At 39.4% G+C, this 19,662-nt stretch overlaps 2 protein-coding genes and 1 pseudogene across 2 annotated transcripts; all 3 read right to left on the bottom strand.

Annotated features, from left to right (window-relative positions):
- Nucleotides 1–301: 301 nt before the first annotated feature.
- s100t (S100 calcium binding protein T) lies at nucleotides 302–2,193 on the bottom strand. Its single transcript, XM_038711423.1, has 3 exons — nucleotides 2,141–2,193; nucleotides 944–1,106; nucleotides 302–857 (listed from the first exon to the last, which is right to left on the bottom strand). Exons 2-3 carry the CDS (start codon nucleotides 1,103–1,105, stop codon nucleotides 693–695), a joined length of 327 nt encoding a protein of 108 aa, XP_038567351.1. The 5' UTR covers nucleotide 1,106; nucleotides 2,141–2,193; the 3' UTR covers nucleotides 302–692.
- Nucleotides 2,194–3,730: 1,537 nt separating this feature from the next.
- Nucleotides 3,731–9,658, bottom strand: si:ch211-105c13.3 (uncharacterized protein LOC325758 homolog). Its single transcript, XM_038711424.1, has 3 exons — nucleotides 9,506–9,658; nucleotides 4,319–4,440; nucleotides 3,731–4,195 (listed from the first exon to the last, which is right to left on the bottom strand). Exons 2-3 carry the CDS (start codon nucleotides 4,436–4,438, stop codon nucleotides 4,040–4,042), a joined length of 276 nt encoding a protein of 91 aa, XP_038567352.1. The 5' UTR covers nucleotides 4,439–4,440; nucleotides 9,506–9,658; the 3' UTR covers nucleotides 3,731–4,039.
- Nucleotides 9,659–10,462: 804 nt separating this feature from the next.
- LOC119897603 lies at nucleotides 10,463–12,944 on the bottom strand (annotated as a pseudogene).
- Nucleotides 12,945–19,662: the final 6,718 nt, after the last annotated feature.

Below are 19,662 nucleotides of genomic sequence, written 5' to 3'. Positions count from 1 at the left end.
TAGGATGAACTTTATACCACAACAGAGGGAACTGTCACTCATATCAACTACTTAACTTCAATCTTTTATACTATATATTATATTAATATTACATAAATAAGTACTTGCCAGTGATTGACAAATTCTATCTCCAGTCTACATCCACCCACTGCTGGAAAAAATTGTTGTACCAGAGCATGAGAAAAACATTAAAGGCCAGTCAGAACTATCTGGATTATATTGAGGGCCACTTGCTGCCACCTGGTGCTCATCATGTGTTCTTACTAATCTCCATCAGTGTCAAAAAGTACAACCAACAGTGTATTGTTGGAGGAAAGGTCACATTTATTCTTTCCAGGGAGACATTCCTTTGCTTGAATGTGTTACAAAATACATGAAAAGAAAAGAAAGAGATATATATTCACATATTCAACAGTGACAGGTGTTGAAACTGACTTTAAACTCTCCTGATTTTGACATTGCAAGAAGTACTGTTTGTAGCAGATTGAAGGGACATTTCAGACAAATACACACTCAACAGTTACTGCTGAAGTTACAATTAGACATGTGTTTGTGGGTTTGTATGTTTGTGTGTGCGTGTATTTGTGCACGTGAAGTCCATGGCAGGATGTCCTTCTCAGGTTTTCACTCCTGTCTTAACTGTTTCCTCCCTGGAGTGTGTGGGTTTGGACATCTTTATGCCGAGGGTGTGTTCACTTCTTCTTCTCTGACTTTTCATTGTACTCCAGGAAGAAGTCGTTACAGGCCACAGTAAGAGCTCCAACTAGTATGATAAACTCTGTGAAATCTACCTCCCCGTCGTTGTTGGAATCCAGGTCTCCCATCACCTTATCCACTGCCTCCTTGTCCTGGGCATTCTGCGTGTGTGAGGATTTAAAACAGAAATGTAATCTGGATCTATTTCATACACTAGTATCCCTAAGTACAACGTGTATCTCCTTACCCCCAGGTAGTTGCCGAGCTCTGCAGTAAGCATCTCTTTGAGTTCAGCCCTGCTCAGTGTGTATTTGTCCCCCTCGTTTCCAGAGTATTTATGGAAGGTCTGGATCATGAGCTGCATGGCGTTCTCCAGGGTGGAGGCATTCTCTGAGTTGGGAAAAGACATTCTGGAGAAGGATAGGACAAAAGAAAGGGTGGGAGGAGGAGTAAGCAAGAGAAGAGCAGTCCATGTTAGTATACTCCTGCCTACAAAACTCTGCTCTCTGGAGAATGAAGGACTGCTGCAAATCAATACAGGTTAAAGCCTCTCTTGGTTCCTCTCTCTTGCTCTTTCTCTTTTTTTTCTCTTAGACACCCTGCTAGACAAACGAGCGGACAAATATAGAAAACTGAATCATAGGCTACAATACGATCCCCGAGATAGCTTGGAATTGATCTTCTATGAAGTGTCTAAGCATGTCTATCTAGTGACAGGAGAGGTATTTGGCAGAGTCAGAAACCCTGCACAGCCCTGGAGTCAAGTTTGCTCTAACTGTTTCCTCATCAGGAGTGTTTCCTCCCTGCCAGCAATCCTAAAAAGATTTTGCTACAGATAAACAGATCCTCAATCTGTTTGTTGCTTTGCCCCCGCTGAGAGGACCTGTGGGAGTCAGGACACAGTCAGCAGCCGGACATGTGAGCCAGCTGATAAGAGTGAAACCCTAAGCTGGTAAAACAGCCGAACTATTGGAGAAGATATAACCAGGACACACAGAGGAAACCTGATCTGGCTTTTACTTTAGCTCCACCGGATGGCAGAAAACACCAGATACAGGTGTCAAAGTCTTTGCCTTTCTTGAACCTACATCACCTCTGAACTGTGAAGAGTTCACTTTTCCTAACTGTCAATCACAGCTTACACTAGTCTCTCCTCATGGACAGAATGTTTCAAATTCTCATGAAGCAGTGGCATAACAAAAATAAATTGGAAAGACATTGTTGGCAAGCTCTGTCTGTGCAGGTCCATTAAGGTTACATAACCTGCATGAATAGAAAGCTCTTCCTCTTTTTGTTGTTGGACTGGCTGAACAGGCAGCCCACCTGCACACAAAATTGTGCTTTAGCTACACGCCCAAAAATCTACTTTTAAAAGTAAAAATATTGAGAAACAACCTCTGAGAAATGCAGAGACACAGTTTTCAGTGTTGAGGTCTGTTCTTACCTGAGGGGAGGACAAGTGCTGGCCTGCAGGTCAGGTGGAGAGAGAGAAGGCAATAGCGACTGATGAGGAGGATGAGGAGGACAACGCCTTAAATACATCCCTCACTCCACCCATCCCACTTATCTCTTCCTTCACTCTCCCTCCTTCCACCTGTTGCACCCCCCCCACCCCCACCTCTCCCCCCACCCTCCTTCTCTGTTTACACATTAGACACCTGCTATCTGCTGAATGGACACACGTAAGATCCAACTGCCCCCCATCAGTCAGAGATAACATATCGACAAAAGACACTAATGGTACTGTAACTACACAAGACATTAAGTAAATTGAAGTACCCATAATATGACCACAAACCAAACCACAAAGGCCCTAGTATACTTTAAATGGGGTTTTGTTGTCAGTCTGCATGAAAATTAAGTAACTCACCAGGTACCAAGTGTAAACAGTGAGTTGGTTTGCAACATTCATATTTTGATGAGCTCAACACGCTGAACACAATGATCTGTTGTTAGGTGGAAATGAGATATCACTTGGTATGCCATACTTTGTTATTCTGACTGCATTATCCTACTACCCAGTTGTGGAACCATTTTGTATTTCATGTCAAAACAAAAGTGAGGTTTAGAGGGAACGCTAAAATAAATACTGTACCAAGACAAAGATGAATAATTTGATAAATCTCCAAATGTGGCTTTGTTTTAAGCAGCAAAGAGTGTTGGGGATAATGTGGGTATAGGATGTTTACCGGAGGAGAGGGGTGTCACGCCTGATACAGTATCCGAAGTATTATTGTAGCACCAATGAATGGAGCCATCACACCTGGCAGTCATGCAAGAAATCCCCAAACAAAGACTTTGTAAAACACATACAAAGGCAAACATGCCAATGCAATGACACAGACACATGCACACACTTTCTCAGTTCAAGCTCAAAGACACACAACATGCATGCACAAAAAAGGTTCAACTACAGATGCATACGCAAACCTTATATAGTTTGGGTCATGTATCCACCAGACTTAAAGCAGTTATGGATACAGCGAGTGAATGCAGACTAAACACAAGTGACAGAAAAACATATACTATTGCACACTTGAATGAATGATCGAGAAGGTCACACATATCAGAGCAAAGAACATCAACATTAATGCCCAAGCACCATCAGTGCAAGATGTCATGAAATGTATGTTTGATCTGCCGTCCTGGTAAGTGCATCTTCTTGTTTTTGTGTCATTGCTAAAGTGTATTTTGTCAGTGAGTGCAGCAGCACAGTGTGCACCATGTGTGTATGTATAGTGTTGCAGAGTGGAGGACGGTGCACAATAGGAAGCGTATACTGTATGTCGGGATCTGGTTGCAGTAGTTGATGCATATAAAGGCTACCGAGTTTGACTGGTCAGGGATGTCACAGCTATATTTAGCAAGTGTTGTTTGTAACGGTGCCTGTGGGACAATGTCAGATCATATAAGAGAAAACCACTGCAGAATTTTAATGCATGTTAAACGGATAACGTCAGCAATTAGACACTTTATGAAAATGAAAATGCAACTAAAGAAAGATGGAACACAAATTAAAAAACTGCACACAGTATAGTTTATTATATAAAGCTTTTATTTTTAAAATACAGTAGGTATCCTTTGTCTAATTGGTATTAAAAAAAAGACACTCTCAGCTCAGAGTCCTTCAATGTGTCATTGACATTGGAGATCAATATGGTGTGACAGAAAAAAGGTTGATCTGGACAGACACGATGCTGTAGTTCAGGGCATCATAGAACTGGTTGATTAACTATGAAAATGATTATGGGCTGTTGGGATGTATACATGATGTTTGGAACATTTGGAAATGAGAAAAGATAATAATTTGTTGAGGCACCAAACACTGCAGCTTCATAAGCGTCTATGATGCATCTGTGTTGGATCCGCTCTTGGTCTGACTGAGGGAGTTGGCTACATAGCCGATCAGAGTGAGGTATTCCTGGAAGCTGACCTTTCCATCGTTGTTCTCATCCAGTCCCCGCTGCATCTCCTTAATGGCAGAGGAGCTGTTTGTATCCTGAAGACAAAGGGATCGACAGAAACAGATGGGGAAATACTGTTAATGTTAATATTGCTCCTCATGAGAAAGGAAGAGAAAAAAATATAATGGAGAACAGCAAAAAGTTGTCTAGTTCCATACCTCCATGATGCCACCAAGCTGTTTATTTACCAGTTTCTGGAAGGATTTCCCGTCTAGGTTCTCCTTCCCCCTGGAAGAACTAATAAATGTGGTCACTACAGTTTTAATGGCTGCCTCCATATCTAAAGAGAGAAAGAGAAGGGCAAAAAGCGAAAAAGGAGAATTGAGTGTAGGAAGTGGCAAGGAGAGATATGGTCATATCTTAGACAAACAGACATCATGCCGTTGGATACAGCTCCCATGAATTTTATGAATATGAATACATATTTGCATTGAGTCTTAGGTGGATAAAAGGCTTATTTCAATTACTGAGTGCATCAGTGCAGAAGAGTACACCATGACCTTGGATTGCTCATGCCTAGCGGACTGATCAAGATTAGTGATTCATAATTAACTCTGTGCAATCATAGTACACATTATAATGTTCAGTTAAACCCCACATTGTAAATAAATAGTTATAATAGTGATTAGCAAAGCAAAACTGTCTCACTTGCCATTTAAGCCCTAAATGTACACCGGAGATGAGACAAATGTAACTATTGGGTGATAACTGGATCACGTCTTAAAATTGTATTGGAATTGGATATGCTAGCATATGTCCTCTGAACTTAAACATGTGAGAAAGGTGACACACAAATGATGTCAGCATAGAAGAAGAGGAGGAAAGCGTGCGGGCAGGGGAGGAGCGGAGGGCTGGAGGCCCTCCAAGGTAAACAGAGCGAGAGAGGGAGGGAGTGATGGAAGGATGAAGAGGAGGGGAGTCTCTGAGGTAAACACAATGGGAGCGGTGATCTCTGATGGTGGACATCTGATCCCCAGGAGCCAGAGGGAGGCCACAGGTTCAGATTACTGCCTGCTGCCCGTCTGCTGCAGCAAACCTCCCCTCACACTGTAGGAGTATGCTGCACACTGTGCTCAAGTATGACAGTGCCAGTGCATTAAAGGATCCTAAAAACATCTGATGCTGCTCTTATTGACAGAATCTCAAAGTCGTGTGAAGCTAAATGCTCAGCTGAACAGTTTTCAGCTTTGGCGCATTTCACTCATAGCTTATTGATAGTTGGGCCTTGCAGGAAGGAAAGAAACAAAATGGAAACACATTAATGCTTTCATTTCTTAAATCTAATCAATCAATCAATTCTTAAATCTAAAAACAATAGATATGTCCCATTTCCATATTACATGCCATTTCTACACAGATTTTGGTTATGTTTTAGACACTGGAAAAAAAGCTGATGGACACTATAGGCGATTTCACTGATACCACGTTGACATGTCACAGTAGGAAAAGCACCTGTAAATAATAAAAATAATGATAGTTGATTTCATTCAGCGGTTTCAGTTTCAGGGTTCTGGTATTGTTCATGCTCACTAACTATAATGCTGACATTATACATTATACATTGGGACATTTGAATAGAACAGAGCTATCGTTAATGTTTTCAGAAACACCTGTGCTTTTCCTACTGTGACAAATCAAAATGTCTGCTGTGAAACAGGTCTGTAGTCTCACAATGTAATGCACAAAGATTAAGAAGAGCTATTCACAGCTCCAATTTTTTTTTTGTTTTAGTATAAGTTTTGATGAAACAACCAAATACTTATTAAATATTTTTGCTTTGGCCTTTGTGTGACAGTGAAATCACGCCAAAGACACAAGCCATGTCTCAATTCCAAACTACATAATCATTTTAATTTTCAGATTTTGAGTTTGTAGTGTGTGGAAATTTCACAAAAGGAAGTATAATCACAACAGTTATACGCTTGATGTTTGAGTGAGCTGCTTTCCCACAATGCACTGCACAAAGGAAACAGAGGAGCTGCTAGTGCTAACAGCTGCAAATAAATAAACCTAATTTTCGATGGTGATAGCCATATTAACAGCCCCGGGAACACCTCAGAAGATATTTGATGTCTATTTGTGACATAGAATTGGCAGTGATATTCCAAAGTTTGATTGACATCCATTATTGCATATTGTATAATTTCTTGTTAGTGTAAAATGATAAGAAGTGTTGGATTTTAGTATACTAACTGTAAAAACAGTTTACAATTAGTATGAAGGATACGGATTTGGGACACACAGTACAGTTTAGTTGCCATCCATCATCACATGTATTTCATATTTCCTGTTGGTACAATAAAATTTAAAGTATGTTGATTTCTTGTATACCAACTGCAAAAACAGTACACTATGACAATTAGTGGTGGAAGAAGGCATCAGATATTTTATTCAAGTCAAAATAGCAATACCACAATGTAGAAATACTCAACAAGTAGAGGCCTGCACTCAAAATTTACTTAAGTACAAAATTTACTTAAGTACTTATTATGCAGAATTGCCTGTTTCAAAATAATGTTATTATTATTATATCATTGATTAACATTATTGATAAATTGACCTGTCCATCATTTTAATGTTGCTAGTGATAAAGGTAGAACTATTTTTAACTATATTAAAGTATGTACCGCTTGACAGCTTGTGAATCCCCCCAGGATCAATAAAGTCTTTTATAAGTATATCATATCATATAAAAATACATCATTTTTATTTGATGAATAAATTTTGTAATATTAATCTGAAAAGTAATTAGTAATTTATTTAATCAGATAAATGTAGTAGAGTAAAAAGTATAAAGTATCAGAACATGGAAATACTCAACATACAAGCACCTCAAATATGTAGAGTACATGGTTACATTCCACCACAGACAATTATTATGAAAATGTTGTCATATGGAACTACTATGGGTCTCTAGCTTTCTGTGCAAGGCCTTGCTGCATTTCCACTGTGTATTGAAAACTACAGGGATGCAGCGGTGGCCACAGGATGGGTAATGATGGTGGGTGCCTGTGGCGATGATGTAGGCGTGACAATAGGAGCTGGTAAAACTCCCATCTGACACAGATGTCACACCTCAATGCTCGCACTACATGCACCTACACTGACCTACACACAATGACAAACAGATAGACAGACAGAAAGATAAACGCACACACGTATCTAGAGAAGGACAACAGCAATTAGGACTTCTGCTGCATTAACCTAATTACTGGGTGAGATCGAGCAGTCACGCAAACCCTGGATTCTGTTTCATGTGTCCCTGCCATGCCAGCACAGACACACACGCATGCACACAAAGGTGAACACATCACTCTTTCCTACATACAAGTGAGCATCTGTCATCAGCATGCTGTTCATTATTATTTAATAGGTTACTATAATTGTACCAACACCTTCCTAACACCCTTTAAAAGACGAACAGCAGCACGGGAGCAGGTTGCCCAGTGTCTGTGTGTGTTTGTGGCTCTACAGGCCATATATCAAAATGCCTGACAGGCCACCATTAATTAGAATCTCTTCCGAGTGTAATGAGATGAACATAAAACCAACTAGGCTTCGGACAGAACTAGAGACATCAGGGCCACAGAATTACAAATAGGCAGAAAGGAACATGCAGTAGGGTTTGTCTGATAAGAGCAAGAGATGCCCTGACTGTGGGTGCTGACAACACATGAAGCTCGCCTACAGTCTCTCAGCACATGCTCCGTTCAGATTCACAGCGTTGAGATAGTGATTATAATGACTTAAGTGCAATGAGTGCTTGTGCGAGGTCTCATTTACATTACAGGTCATTTTTGTGGCATTTCACTGAAATTTTGCACTACACCTATGCTATTTCTGTGACTCCAACCTTTATTGGCTTGAGACATTTTAAAATAAAGCAACGTCTACTTGTGACGTATGGATAGTTAACCAAAGAGTGATGCTTTCTTCGATATTTTTAGAAAGCAGTAACCTAAAAGTATCCAGTAATTCTGGAGTGGAAAAAAGCAAGGATAAGAGGATGTTTTTTTTTTCTCCACTTACCGATCACACACACATCAAGTCATCTCTTCCTGTAAGGTATCCTTCTCCCCAGATTGGAAACTACTGCAGTAACTGGTTTTGAATTTGGTTAAATAAATGTTTCATGTTAAGGTGGTAATAAAATTCAATATCAAATTAGGGAATCAAATATCTCTGGCATAATTCAAGATAATTTTAAGACCCCTTTGTTGTCTCTATATCTTATTTCAGCATATGAAGCATAGTATAGCATACTTAGTATTTTGGTATTTCCCCCCCCCTCATTTCGTCTTGGCCAGGTCTCCCTTTGCCAAAGAGCTGGGATTTACCTAACATTATATGTCATTTTTGTCTGTATGTTTTGATTGTGACCAGAATACTGTAGATTTTAAAAGCTCTCAGTGTGTTTCATGGTGTATATGGATAGTACCTCCAGAATAAATAACATAAAGCATGACTAGGTACTGAGCAGATGAGATGAGAGCTTAGTCATTGTTGCAGCTAGGCTTGACATGTACAAACCAGTTTACATGTAAAACAGGTAGGCCCACCCAAACCCAACCCAACCCAACCACCCCTCACCACCAAAATGTTGCTACATCTTTCATGTCTCAGAGTTTTTTTACAGACTGGCCACAGACCACACAACTGTCATGAGCGCTGGCTTCACGATAGTTCATGAGAGTTGAATTATCCCAGGAAACAATCAGCTCCACCCTGGTCGTGTTATTTGCGTTAGGTGTGGCTGACTCACTTCCTCCATGTGCATGTTACCTGTCATCGCCCAGGTCGCTATTTCTCCTGCGCGTCATTCACTACAACAGGCCCAAGCCATTCGACTCTCGCTACCGGAGTCTTATCATAACGTTAATAATTCAGACTGGTAAGAGCCAAATCTGACCACCGCTACAATGATCACAGTATGACTGTTTAACGGGGCACAAACTGTCTCGGCGCAGATGCCAAAACTAACTAATTTGCGCCGTGCGTAAGAGAGATGTCAGGGGCTTGCCTCTCCCGGGTACGTCCCCCGTTTACATTTAGCCCGAACTAATCCTGACAATTTGTAGAGCGACCAGAGGCAGGAATGACACACAGCAAATAAATAAGTAAACGTGACTCCAGACTTAGGTTTCTCTGGAAGTGTAAAGGGATTGGGGTTCGATTACCAAGAAGGACAACTTGATCCATGTGACCACCAAGCTGGGTAATGACAGTAGAGACGCTCGCTAATTATACAAAATGTATGACATAGTTAAGGAAATAAGCTAAACTGGTAATGTCCTGTCACTACAGAGAGGTGCAGCATAAAACTTATTATCAGAGTAAAGACTCACCGTTAGGACAGAAAAACAAAAGGCAAGAAACGATTTCACTAGAAGCTGTTCTCCTTCTCTCTCACAGGTCCTCCTCTTCAGTCTTGGGCAAGATTAACCAGCAACACATATCTTTTCCGTGATTTAACTTCTCACTCCAGCCAACTTTTTTTTCACTGTCAAAGGGCGTGTGCCTGGGAGAGGAGGAATGTGGAAAGGGGCGCAGCTTGAGCAACAGCAGATTTTCAGCAACATTTTGTAACAAAAATTTCCGTTTGTTCAAGAAAACAGAGTAAGTATTCGTAACGGGGTTTAAGAAATATATTCGTTTTTTCATAGTCTGTGTCTGTTTTATACTTGCGCATTCGTCTCATTCTTTTTCTGGCACACATTCTCTTAACATGTAGGAACAGGCGAGCGCTCATGACTAAGGGCGCGTGTGTTCAAAAGCTTTCCCAACAGACAGATGTACTCAAGCCACACCCTGAAAACTTTACTCACTTGTGTAAAGAATAGAAAGATAGTGTTCAACAAACTAACAAATGAAGGCATGAGAAGCAGGAAACACACGTTTATAAATTTTATTTAGATGTTTATTTCCAAAATTTTTCTTTGCCAGCACCATACTTCTGTCTGTGTCCAGGAGGGATCTGATAAAGCATAACGTGCGTTTTCATAGAATTAGACAGGCCAAGAATACATAGTGCTAACACAAACAAACACACACAAATTCTCAGTCTTCAGAAAATGCATTCCTATTCTGCAACTCCCCAGCATACCAGTAAGTTTGTGCTTACAGGTCTGCTCTTAAGGCAGTAGAGCGTTTGTGAAACATCTAGGACCTTGTCTAATACTGCTGAAATTGGTCAGTAGTATTTTGTGACAGTCTGTGCCAGTTTGGCAGTTGCTGGTGAGAGAGCCGTGAGAAAAAATACAGACCTCTGATACATACACTGCATTTTGCAGTTGAAACCGACTTTTGGATGTTTCCCACTTGGCTGTTTTCCCATTTTCTCAAAGTGTATGACACACAAACAAGTCAGGAACACACACGGAGCTGTAACAGAGTATTGGATGACATTCTATTGGTTGAACACCCCGTGTTTGCTTGCAAGATGCCCAATCAGCTGCCAGAACTTCAGGGAGCTGAGCTCTCCATCATTGTTCTTGTCCAATGAGCTCATAAGCTGGTCAATGGCAGCAGGGTCGCCAGCAATCTGTAGGAAAACAGGAAGATACTACATTAAAGGCTAAAAAAAACAAAAACAATAGTGAGAGTCAGTGTGGACCAACTATGATGTTATTGGTTGTGTGTGTGGGGCAATGAGGCAGAGGCAAGCTGACACCACTGGCACATACACCAGTTAAATAATTCATGCAACATCAGCAGTAGTGGTTTGGCACAAGGATCTGTGGCTCTGTCACCATCTAGTGGCCAGTGTGATAACTTGAACAGTTCACACACACAGAAACACATGGAATTTTCCACACTTGGAAAACTCAGCCTGTATTTTTTTTTTGTTGGGCCTCAGGAACTACTACTTTCTGCTGTTGTGTTCTGGTTAAATATAAAGAGTGCAGACAACACAACCACAACTAGAGTGAAACTTCGAAAGTCTCTGTCTTGATGACAAACTAATTGTTTTTGTGGAATGCAGTGGAACAATAAATGTAGCGTTATATCCCGTCCCAACATGAGATGTAACTGCTCAGTCCAGCTCAAGATCACAGGCAGGAGTGGAAAAAGTAAAATATTCTGAAGTTCTCAGAAGTACAATAAGACCACATGCACTGAAAACTGCCCACGTAAAAGAACCAAAGTAGCCTGTTGAACACAAGTATGACTAACAGTTAATTATGTGGTCAGAGCAAAAAAGGCCAATGTGGCATCCAGATGATACCCATTTCAAAATGAATCCGCCCTTATGAGAAAGCTTTTTTGCCTGGTAAACAAAGAGGTTCAGAGCAAACTTAGAATATCTTCCCGATTGTCCTGTGTTGGTTTAACTGCAGGTGGCATGTCTTTCAAACAGGTAGCTGAATAAAGAACTTCAAATCTACAGATAAGGCTGGTGATATTCCACGTTTTTGTCAACTAATCCCATGAAAAGACAGAAAACACCAAGGCATTGTCCGTTTCTAAATTTTTCCAAAACACATACTTTACCAAGTGATTCACTAAAACAACTCAGAACTGTAGTATTTTGGGAAATGTTACTCAGAAAGGAGTAAATAGTGCTTTTATTGGGATTATCTTTATCAGCGGATTAACACACATGTGGTGCCATGTCAACACCAGTGCCCATGTTCATTACATTGAAGAACCATATCCCTCTGTGCAACAGTGTGGCTGACAAATAGGTTTTTGGAGAGCAATGGAGCTCTGTGGCACAGAGGAGTAAGATGTAGGCCTACTGTATCATGCTTTGGATACATAGGAACACTTGGATCAATTCATTGTTGGCTTTAGTCTTTTCATGTGATTTGTTGACAAGAAGCCAAGTATAGAATTTCACTAGTCTTATCCTTTAGGTCAAATAATTATCAGTTTTAGAATGTACTTAAAAGAGCACAAGTATACTATACCCTTGTCATTCGTTATTTTTCCATCTTTGCAGCATAAACCAGCATATTGATGCAACATTTAGAACCAAAAACAAACAACACGAAAAAGTAATTGGCTTAATATTTCAATGGGTGTTATAGATGTTGGAGTGAAAACCATCCACCAGCTGTGATATATTAGACTAATAAGTAAACCACACAAATATAACTACTAGTGAACCACTGCAGTATTGTTTTATGTTAAACCTACAGGCCTTTCCTTGACAAAGTTACTGAGCTCTGATGTGTCCAGTCTGTGGAACTCACTGTGTCAGAGGAACCATCACTGCCAGCACACGCCTTGAACAGGGACTCCATCACAAGTCAAAAGGATCACAGGGAGCATCTTCATCCTATATTTCTGGAAAGATAAAAATGCTGTTGATCATATTAATAATGAATTGACAAAATACAGTTAATTTATGACACAGATTGAGCTCAATCTAGGATAAAAGAGAAACAGAACTTTTAACTAGAATTTGATTTGCTCTACCAACACAAATGTGGAATAAGTTTTGAGGACTCTTTTTCGAGCCTACCTGTCCTGGAAATCATCCACTAATTTCTCTCCTAAAACTGAAAAATGTTTTTTTTTTTTTTTTTTTTACATCATTCAAATTGGGACGTAAGAAACACGTCATAAAGATTGTTTTCTCCAAAATGTTATTTATGTTTTATAACATGTCCCTTGTAATGGACATCGGGTCGATCTTTTCCACAAAAAGTATGTTAGATGGCATGATTTGGTAATGATAAAATAATAAAAACATTTAAAAATTCTTTCTCATTTGATGAATATTAGAAACATACATTTAAAACTAATTTTTGAACCTGCTCTACTGCCTCTTCCTCCTCATTTTCTGACTACTCAATGTCTGACTCTCCCTTAATAATTTTGTAAAAAAATCTGTTTTGCCTCGCTAAGTGCACTGTTTCCTGAAGTATGGAAAATGGTTGAAAATGAGAATATGAGTCCCACTGCGCCCCACAAAGGACATGGGTTAAAAGGTGTATTTAGAAAGGCTTACAATTAACATACACTGCTAAAATCTTAATATAATATAGTTAACTCATAAATAAAAAACAACATACTTATGAAGAACAGAAACAATTTATATTTGTATGATATATTTATATTTTAATCATATCTCTTACTGCCATAGCTGCAATCCCTGCTATTTTGAAAATTGTACCCCTATGTGTGTTACATCACTAGATAGCCTAGGATGTGCTTTTCACAGTACATAATAACTGAAATAAATGGCACGCATGTTGTTTGAAATAAATGCCTCAGTGTCATGTCTCCCATGAGGACAAATATAAATTACCAGGGCTCAGGAATATATTTAATGCTTGTATTTTCTGTGTTTTCATTGCAACCAGTAAAAAATTAAACCAATGACCTTTTTCCATGATGTGATTGCATTTTTGATCCATTCTTGGATAGTCTCTGGCAGGAGTTGTGGATTACTGGATGAATCGCCCCATTCAAGAAAACCCCAGGCTAACTCAGACTGACAACCAGTGTTAGGATGGGTTAAATATATATAACAATGTGTGTGCACAAATAGTTTAATGTTTTGCTCAGTTCATGCATGGACAATAGTCTCACATTTTTCCTTATCTATGTATGAGTGTGAAACTGTGGGTAAAATGCTGTAGAGAGCAAAAAGAAAGCAGTAAATCAGATATAATTGTATAGTCTGTGTTGCAAAAACTTTTGAGAATGAGTCACTTGGGTTTCACCTGAGAACACTCATATTATTTAAGGTCGGACAGGATGTGCCCAATTGGCATATTAGGGAGGCAGTTAGTGCTAACAAGCACATTGACTTTATCATCCAAACATCCCCACACCTAGTTTTCTCATCTCAGCTGCATGACACACACCCACACACACACACACACACACACAACTGAAACAGCAGTCTACAGCTCTTCTCCTTCCATTCCCTTGGTCATCATTGAGGAAGGAGAGTGCAACTTCTAACACAAAATAAATGGCTTGCAGAGAGAACCGAGAATCATATGCCGTGGTTTAAAAGCATCAGGATTTTCCATGGCACAATGCTGCTAGTTGTCTTAGAATTAATGTTTTGCAATTGGAGCTGTAGCTGTAGGTGTACTTGTGTCTAAGGATTTGTTGGTCTACATTTCCAAACATAATTCATAGTTCTTGAATTCCTTAATTGCCTGCTATACCCACTCATCTGACATCTATTGTCAGCTCATCAGCAGTGCTGATTTACAAAGCCTCCTTCGAGACGGTAGTTATTCGTTACAAAGAATTATGCGTTAGGGAATTTTAATCTGCATAAAATCTTCCTGCTCAACAAAGGCAGCAGTATAGCTTGTACAGTATGTGTTTGTCTGTGTGAGTGTGATATTACCACTGAAGCAACAGTATAGCAGTTTCTTGAAGAGGAATGAAAAGTGGGATGGCCAGCTTCTAAAAAGAGTGGATTCCTTTTCATGATGTCAAACTGAAGAAACAAAAATCACAAAAGGCAGTTTGTAGGTGGTAATGAAGATAAATGAACTATTTTGCTCATGTTGGATAGAAACTAAAGCCCATATGTCCACTAAATATACAGTCGCAGGGAAAAGTATGTGAACCGCTTGGAATTACCTGGATTTGTGCATAAATTGGTCATAAAACGTGATCTGATCTAAGTCACAACAATAGACAAAATCAGTCTGCTTAAACTCATAACACACAAACTATTACATGTAATATGTTTTTATTGAACACACCATGTAAACATTCACAGTGCAGGAAAATGTAGGTGTAGAAGACTTTTCTAAAAGGAAACTGGAGTCAGGGATCAGCCAACCTAAAGTCCAAACAATGAGATGAAATTGGAGGTGTTGGTTAGAGCTGCCCTATACAAAACACAAACATCAAGATTTTTTTGCTTTTCTCATGAAACATTGCCTTATGTGAACGATGCCTCGAACATAAGACCTCTCAGAAGACCAACGATTAAATATTGTTGACTTACATGATGCTAAACAGTTACAAAAGTATCTTTAAAAGCCTTAATGTTCATCAGTCAACAGTTAAACAAATGGAGAGAGTTCAGCACTGTTGCTACCCTCCCTTGGAGTGGCCGTTCTGGAAAGATGACTGCACGAGCAAAGCGCAGAATGCTCACTTTGTAAAGAAGAAAGGTCCAAAATTCCTCCTGAATGTTGTTCAGGTCTGATCTGCTACTACAGATCAGACCTGATGGTTGATGTTATTGCTGCCAAAGGAGGGTCGGCCAGTTATTAAATCCAAGGGTTCACATATGTTTTCCACAGTGCACTGTGAATGTTTACATGTGTGTTAAAAAAAAACATGAAAACAAATAATTGTTTGCTTTAGTTTAAGCAGACTGTGTTTGTCTGTTGTTGTGACTTCGATCGGATCGGATCTCATTTTATGACCAATTTGAGCAAAAAATCCAGGTAATTCCAAAGGGTTCACATACTTTTGCATTTTTAAATTTACTGTGTGCTGTATTATATTTCTCAGATGACAGTAATTGACAAGTTAAAAATAAAAACGAATTTTGAGCCATTCAGGGTTTCTTTATATAGAGTATGTATCTCGTGGTTGTTAGCATTAGAAAGCAAACCTGTGCATTAAGTTTACATCTTTTCTTTCATTTTCTCTAATCATTGCTTTCTTCAGACTTTGTCTTGTGAAATACTGTATAGTTATAGTTGCTGGGCGGCCTTGACCCGACTTCACTGAATGACTGGAAAAATCACACTCCTATTTTAACTTGCATGAAACCGTACCTGTTCCTCTTGACCTGAAACTAACGGCCTCACAAATGGGAAGAAAAACTACCTTTGTGGTCTGTGTGCAAGTACAGCCACAGAGGAGCTCTATACAAGCCTAATAGCTGATACTGCAGCAGATGGGGATAAAGGTTTTATGTTTTTCTTCAGTGGTCCAAAGTTTGATCTCTGCATTTACTTCCTTCACGCTTAAACCACATCACTTTCACAATGGCTTCAAAAGTTTGACCAAAATCACAGGCAGATGTGTTTGCCTTTTATTTGGGTGTGTGTGAACCATAAATCTTTTTACCCCAAAACATCTGGTCAGTGCCCCTGATTCTGTGCTGGGGGGAATTTTGTTTCACATTACTTCACACACTTGACTCATTAAAAATTAAATCCCAATGGTGAAAACTTTACCAGCTCTGTATACAGTGTGCTGTTGTGGTACACACTGTACAGTGTACTACGTGGGTTCATGTGTGTCACACAGTTGCAACATTACTGACATTTATGTATGCAGGATAAAACATGTGACTCAAACACACACACCCATTTCACATCACACTTTACAGTTACATTTAGAGCACGCTAAATCATACTAAAGGGAAAAGCATACTGAAAAAAAACTGTTCCAGCATTTTGTACAATATATCTGAATAATATTTTGAAAATAAATAACGTTATCAGTTTTTTACTACTCTTCTATTCTATACCATGTCTTCTTTGCAGTTTCATCTTTGAGCTATTTTTGATCTGCAAAAAAATGGGCGAGATGTATATATTTTTGCCCTGTTGTGAGAAGTTACTCCAAGTGGCATCGCAATAGCCCTTCAGTGAAAGTTTTGGAATGGACAGTTTAGTCAACCAATGTCCCAATCATCACTAAAAAAGGTTTCAGAGAAATGAAACAGGAACATATCAAACACAACACTTTCGCCAAAAGAAAGTGATGTTGTTGGTTTCGTATTGACTCAGTGACTATTTGACTGGGCCAATAGTGATTCATTATCCAGCTGTGTCAATCTTTATACTTAACTTTTCCAACAATAATGTTATAATACTAACATTGTATTTCTTGTGAAAATATCACCATCTGATTTTGATATGGTTACTTTTACTACCCTTCACACATGGATCATCTTTTAGGGTTAAGGGTTTCGGTTACAGTGGCATTAACGGTAAACACACTTACTGTAAAACATGTTTGAGATTCTCATGTTCATTTTATAACGATTTTGTTATTCCGATTTTGTGCTACATATTCCAAATACAGTTTGTATCAAAAACAATGTTGATTTGATCAATTTATTTTGTGTCAAAATACATTATGTCTCTGAGGCAAGAAAAATAATTGGGTATATCGCAAGAAAACCATTGCTATGTTTTGCTGACATCTGCTGGTTAGCGTAGATGCAGCTAAACCAAATGAAAAAGCTCCTGCTATGGCACAGAGCAGTGGCTCCACACCCTAAAGGGTTGACAAAACAAGTTAGGAAAGAAGAACAAAAAAAGTTCTGCTCCATAAAATAATGTTTATTTTTAAATCCATGTATTGGTGTTTTCTTCTCGTAAAATACATGATAGGTTAACCTCTAGATTGTCATACATCATTCTTGGTATTGTACATACAGTACAATGGGTGGTCAGAGTAGTTTAAATGCACTTGAGAAATTGCAGACGTGGCCATGCTTTATACTAATCTGAAGCTGTCATATGATGTCTGACATAAAAAGGAAAGTCCTGGCAAAAAAAGAAAAATCTGCTCCTACACCTGGCAAGGTTTTATTATACAGAAACAAGAATAACTTTTTTTCTCCACATTGAAATCTGACACAAAAGTAGCTAGACATTTCATTCTGCATTCACAACTCAACATGCAAATTATGATGATGAACACCTAGTTAGATTCCCATACTTTTTAAAACCTTATCCCTGAGAACATGTGGTAAAATTACAGATCCGGAGTCCACATCTCCAGTATGTTTAGGTTCAGACTCCTGCCCAGAATGTGATGACAGTCCTGTTTAACCAGTCAACTCTGGCTGATCCTTCTTGCTGACCTCCCGTCAAATAAATAATGCTAATTTTGGTTAGCAAAAACAGGCTTTTGCAAGCGTTTTAGGCAAGTATACAAAAATGCTGTACCGTAAGAATGCTTTCAATTTTATTTATCAATTAACAAGTGACTGGACAAAAGAAAAAAAAAATCAATGTTCACAAAAAAATCTAAATCAAATGAATATTTGGTATGGCCACCCTATGCCTTCGAAACAGCATCAATTCTTTTGGGTACATTTGCACAAAGTCAGGGATTTTGAAGGCATATCGTCAGGTGTATGATTCAACAATTTTACCAAACCAACAATCATTAACTGAAACAGAAACAGCTGTGCAGGAGGAATACAACTAGGTGAGGAACAGCAAAACTCAGCTCACAAGGTGAGGTCCACCACAGAAATAGTGTGTACAGCAACAACACACAAGGTAGTTATACTGCCTGCATAGCAACAAGACACAAGGTAGTTATACTGCCTCAGCAAGGTCTCTCCCAGGCAGACATTTCAAGGCAGAGAGGGGCTTCCAGATGTGCTGTCCAAGCCCTTTTAAAGAAGCACTAAGAAATGTGCAACATAAGGACTGTAGACACAGTGGTCGGCCAGGGAAACTTACTGCACCAAAGTAAAGACACATCATGCTCACTTCCCTTCGCAATCAGAAGGTGTCTAACAGTGCCATCAGTTCAGAACAGGCAGAAAACAGTGGGGCCCTGGTACGCCCATCTACTGTCCAGAGAAGTCTGGTCAGAAGTCGCTGTTGTGGAAGACTTGTGGCCAAAAAGCCATACCGCTGAGATGGAAACGAGGCAAAGCAACTTGACCATTCACAAAACGGACAGTGACTGAGGTGCAGAAAATTGGCAGCAGGTACTCTGGACTGATGAGTCTAAATTTGTTTGCCTAAGGACTGGAAAGAGGTACAAGGGATGAGTGTGTGCAGGCAACAGTGAAGCATGGTGGAGGTTCATTGCAAGTGTGGGGCTGCAAATGGAGATTTGGTCAGAATGAATGGTCTGAGTTTAGGCAGATACCCATTCCTCATGCAATCCCATCTGAGAGGCATCCGATTGGCCCCAAATTTATTCTGCAGCATGACATCAACCCTAAACATACAGCAAAATTCATTGAGAACTATCTTCATCATAAAGATAGACATGGAAGTGATGCCATGATCCCCACAGAGCCCTGATCTCAACATCACTGAATCTGTCTGGGATGAAGAAAGAGAAGCAACTGAGGCTGCCTAAATCCACAGAACTGCGGGTACCTCTCAAAGATGTCTGGGACAACCTACGTGCCAAGTTCCTTCAAAAACTATGTAAACAATTAAATCTCAGGATATGAAATACACTAGCCATGATAATTGCTCCCCATCAAAAGTAAATAAAAACTTTATTGGTACAATTAATCAGAATGAATTGATTGAATTTTGAATTTTCTTGAATCGTTTTCAGATGTGTATGTTTATCTGAGACTCTTCAGACTACTTGACTCAAAACATTCTGATGCCAGGAAAACAGTTGTTGGATAAGAAGCAGCAAAGACATGGAAAGAAAATCAGATTCTTTGGGACACCAATGTAAACAGAATTATCAGAAGGGCTGATAAGCAGAATATGGTGGTCTACCTGGCAATGACAGCCACTTACAACAAAGTGAGGTCCCAAATTATCAACACTTCTCACATGCAGAGAACCGTTATTTCTCTTGGATCTTAGTTACATCTCTATAACTTATCTATTCT

The sequence above is a fragment of the Micropterus salmoides genome, unplaced genomic scaffold (genome assembly GCF_014851395.1).
Source record: "Micropterus salmoides isolate LMB-PRFRI ecotype aquatic unplaced genomic scaffold, ASM1485139v1 Ms_hic_scaffold_11, whole genome shotgun sequence".
NCBI lineage: Eukaryota > Metazoa > Chordata > Actinopteri > Centrarchiformes > Centrarchidae > Micropterus > Micropterus salmoides.
This window is presented reverse-complemented; position numbering and strand designations above follow the sequence as displayed.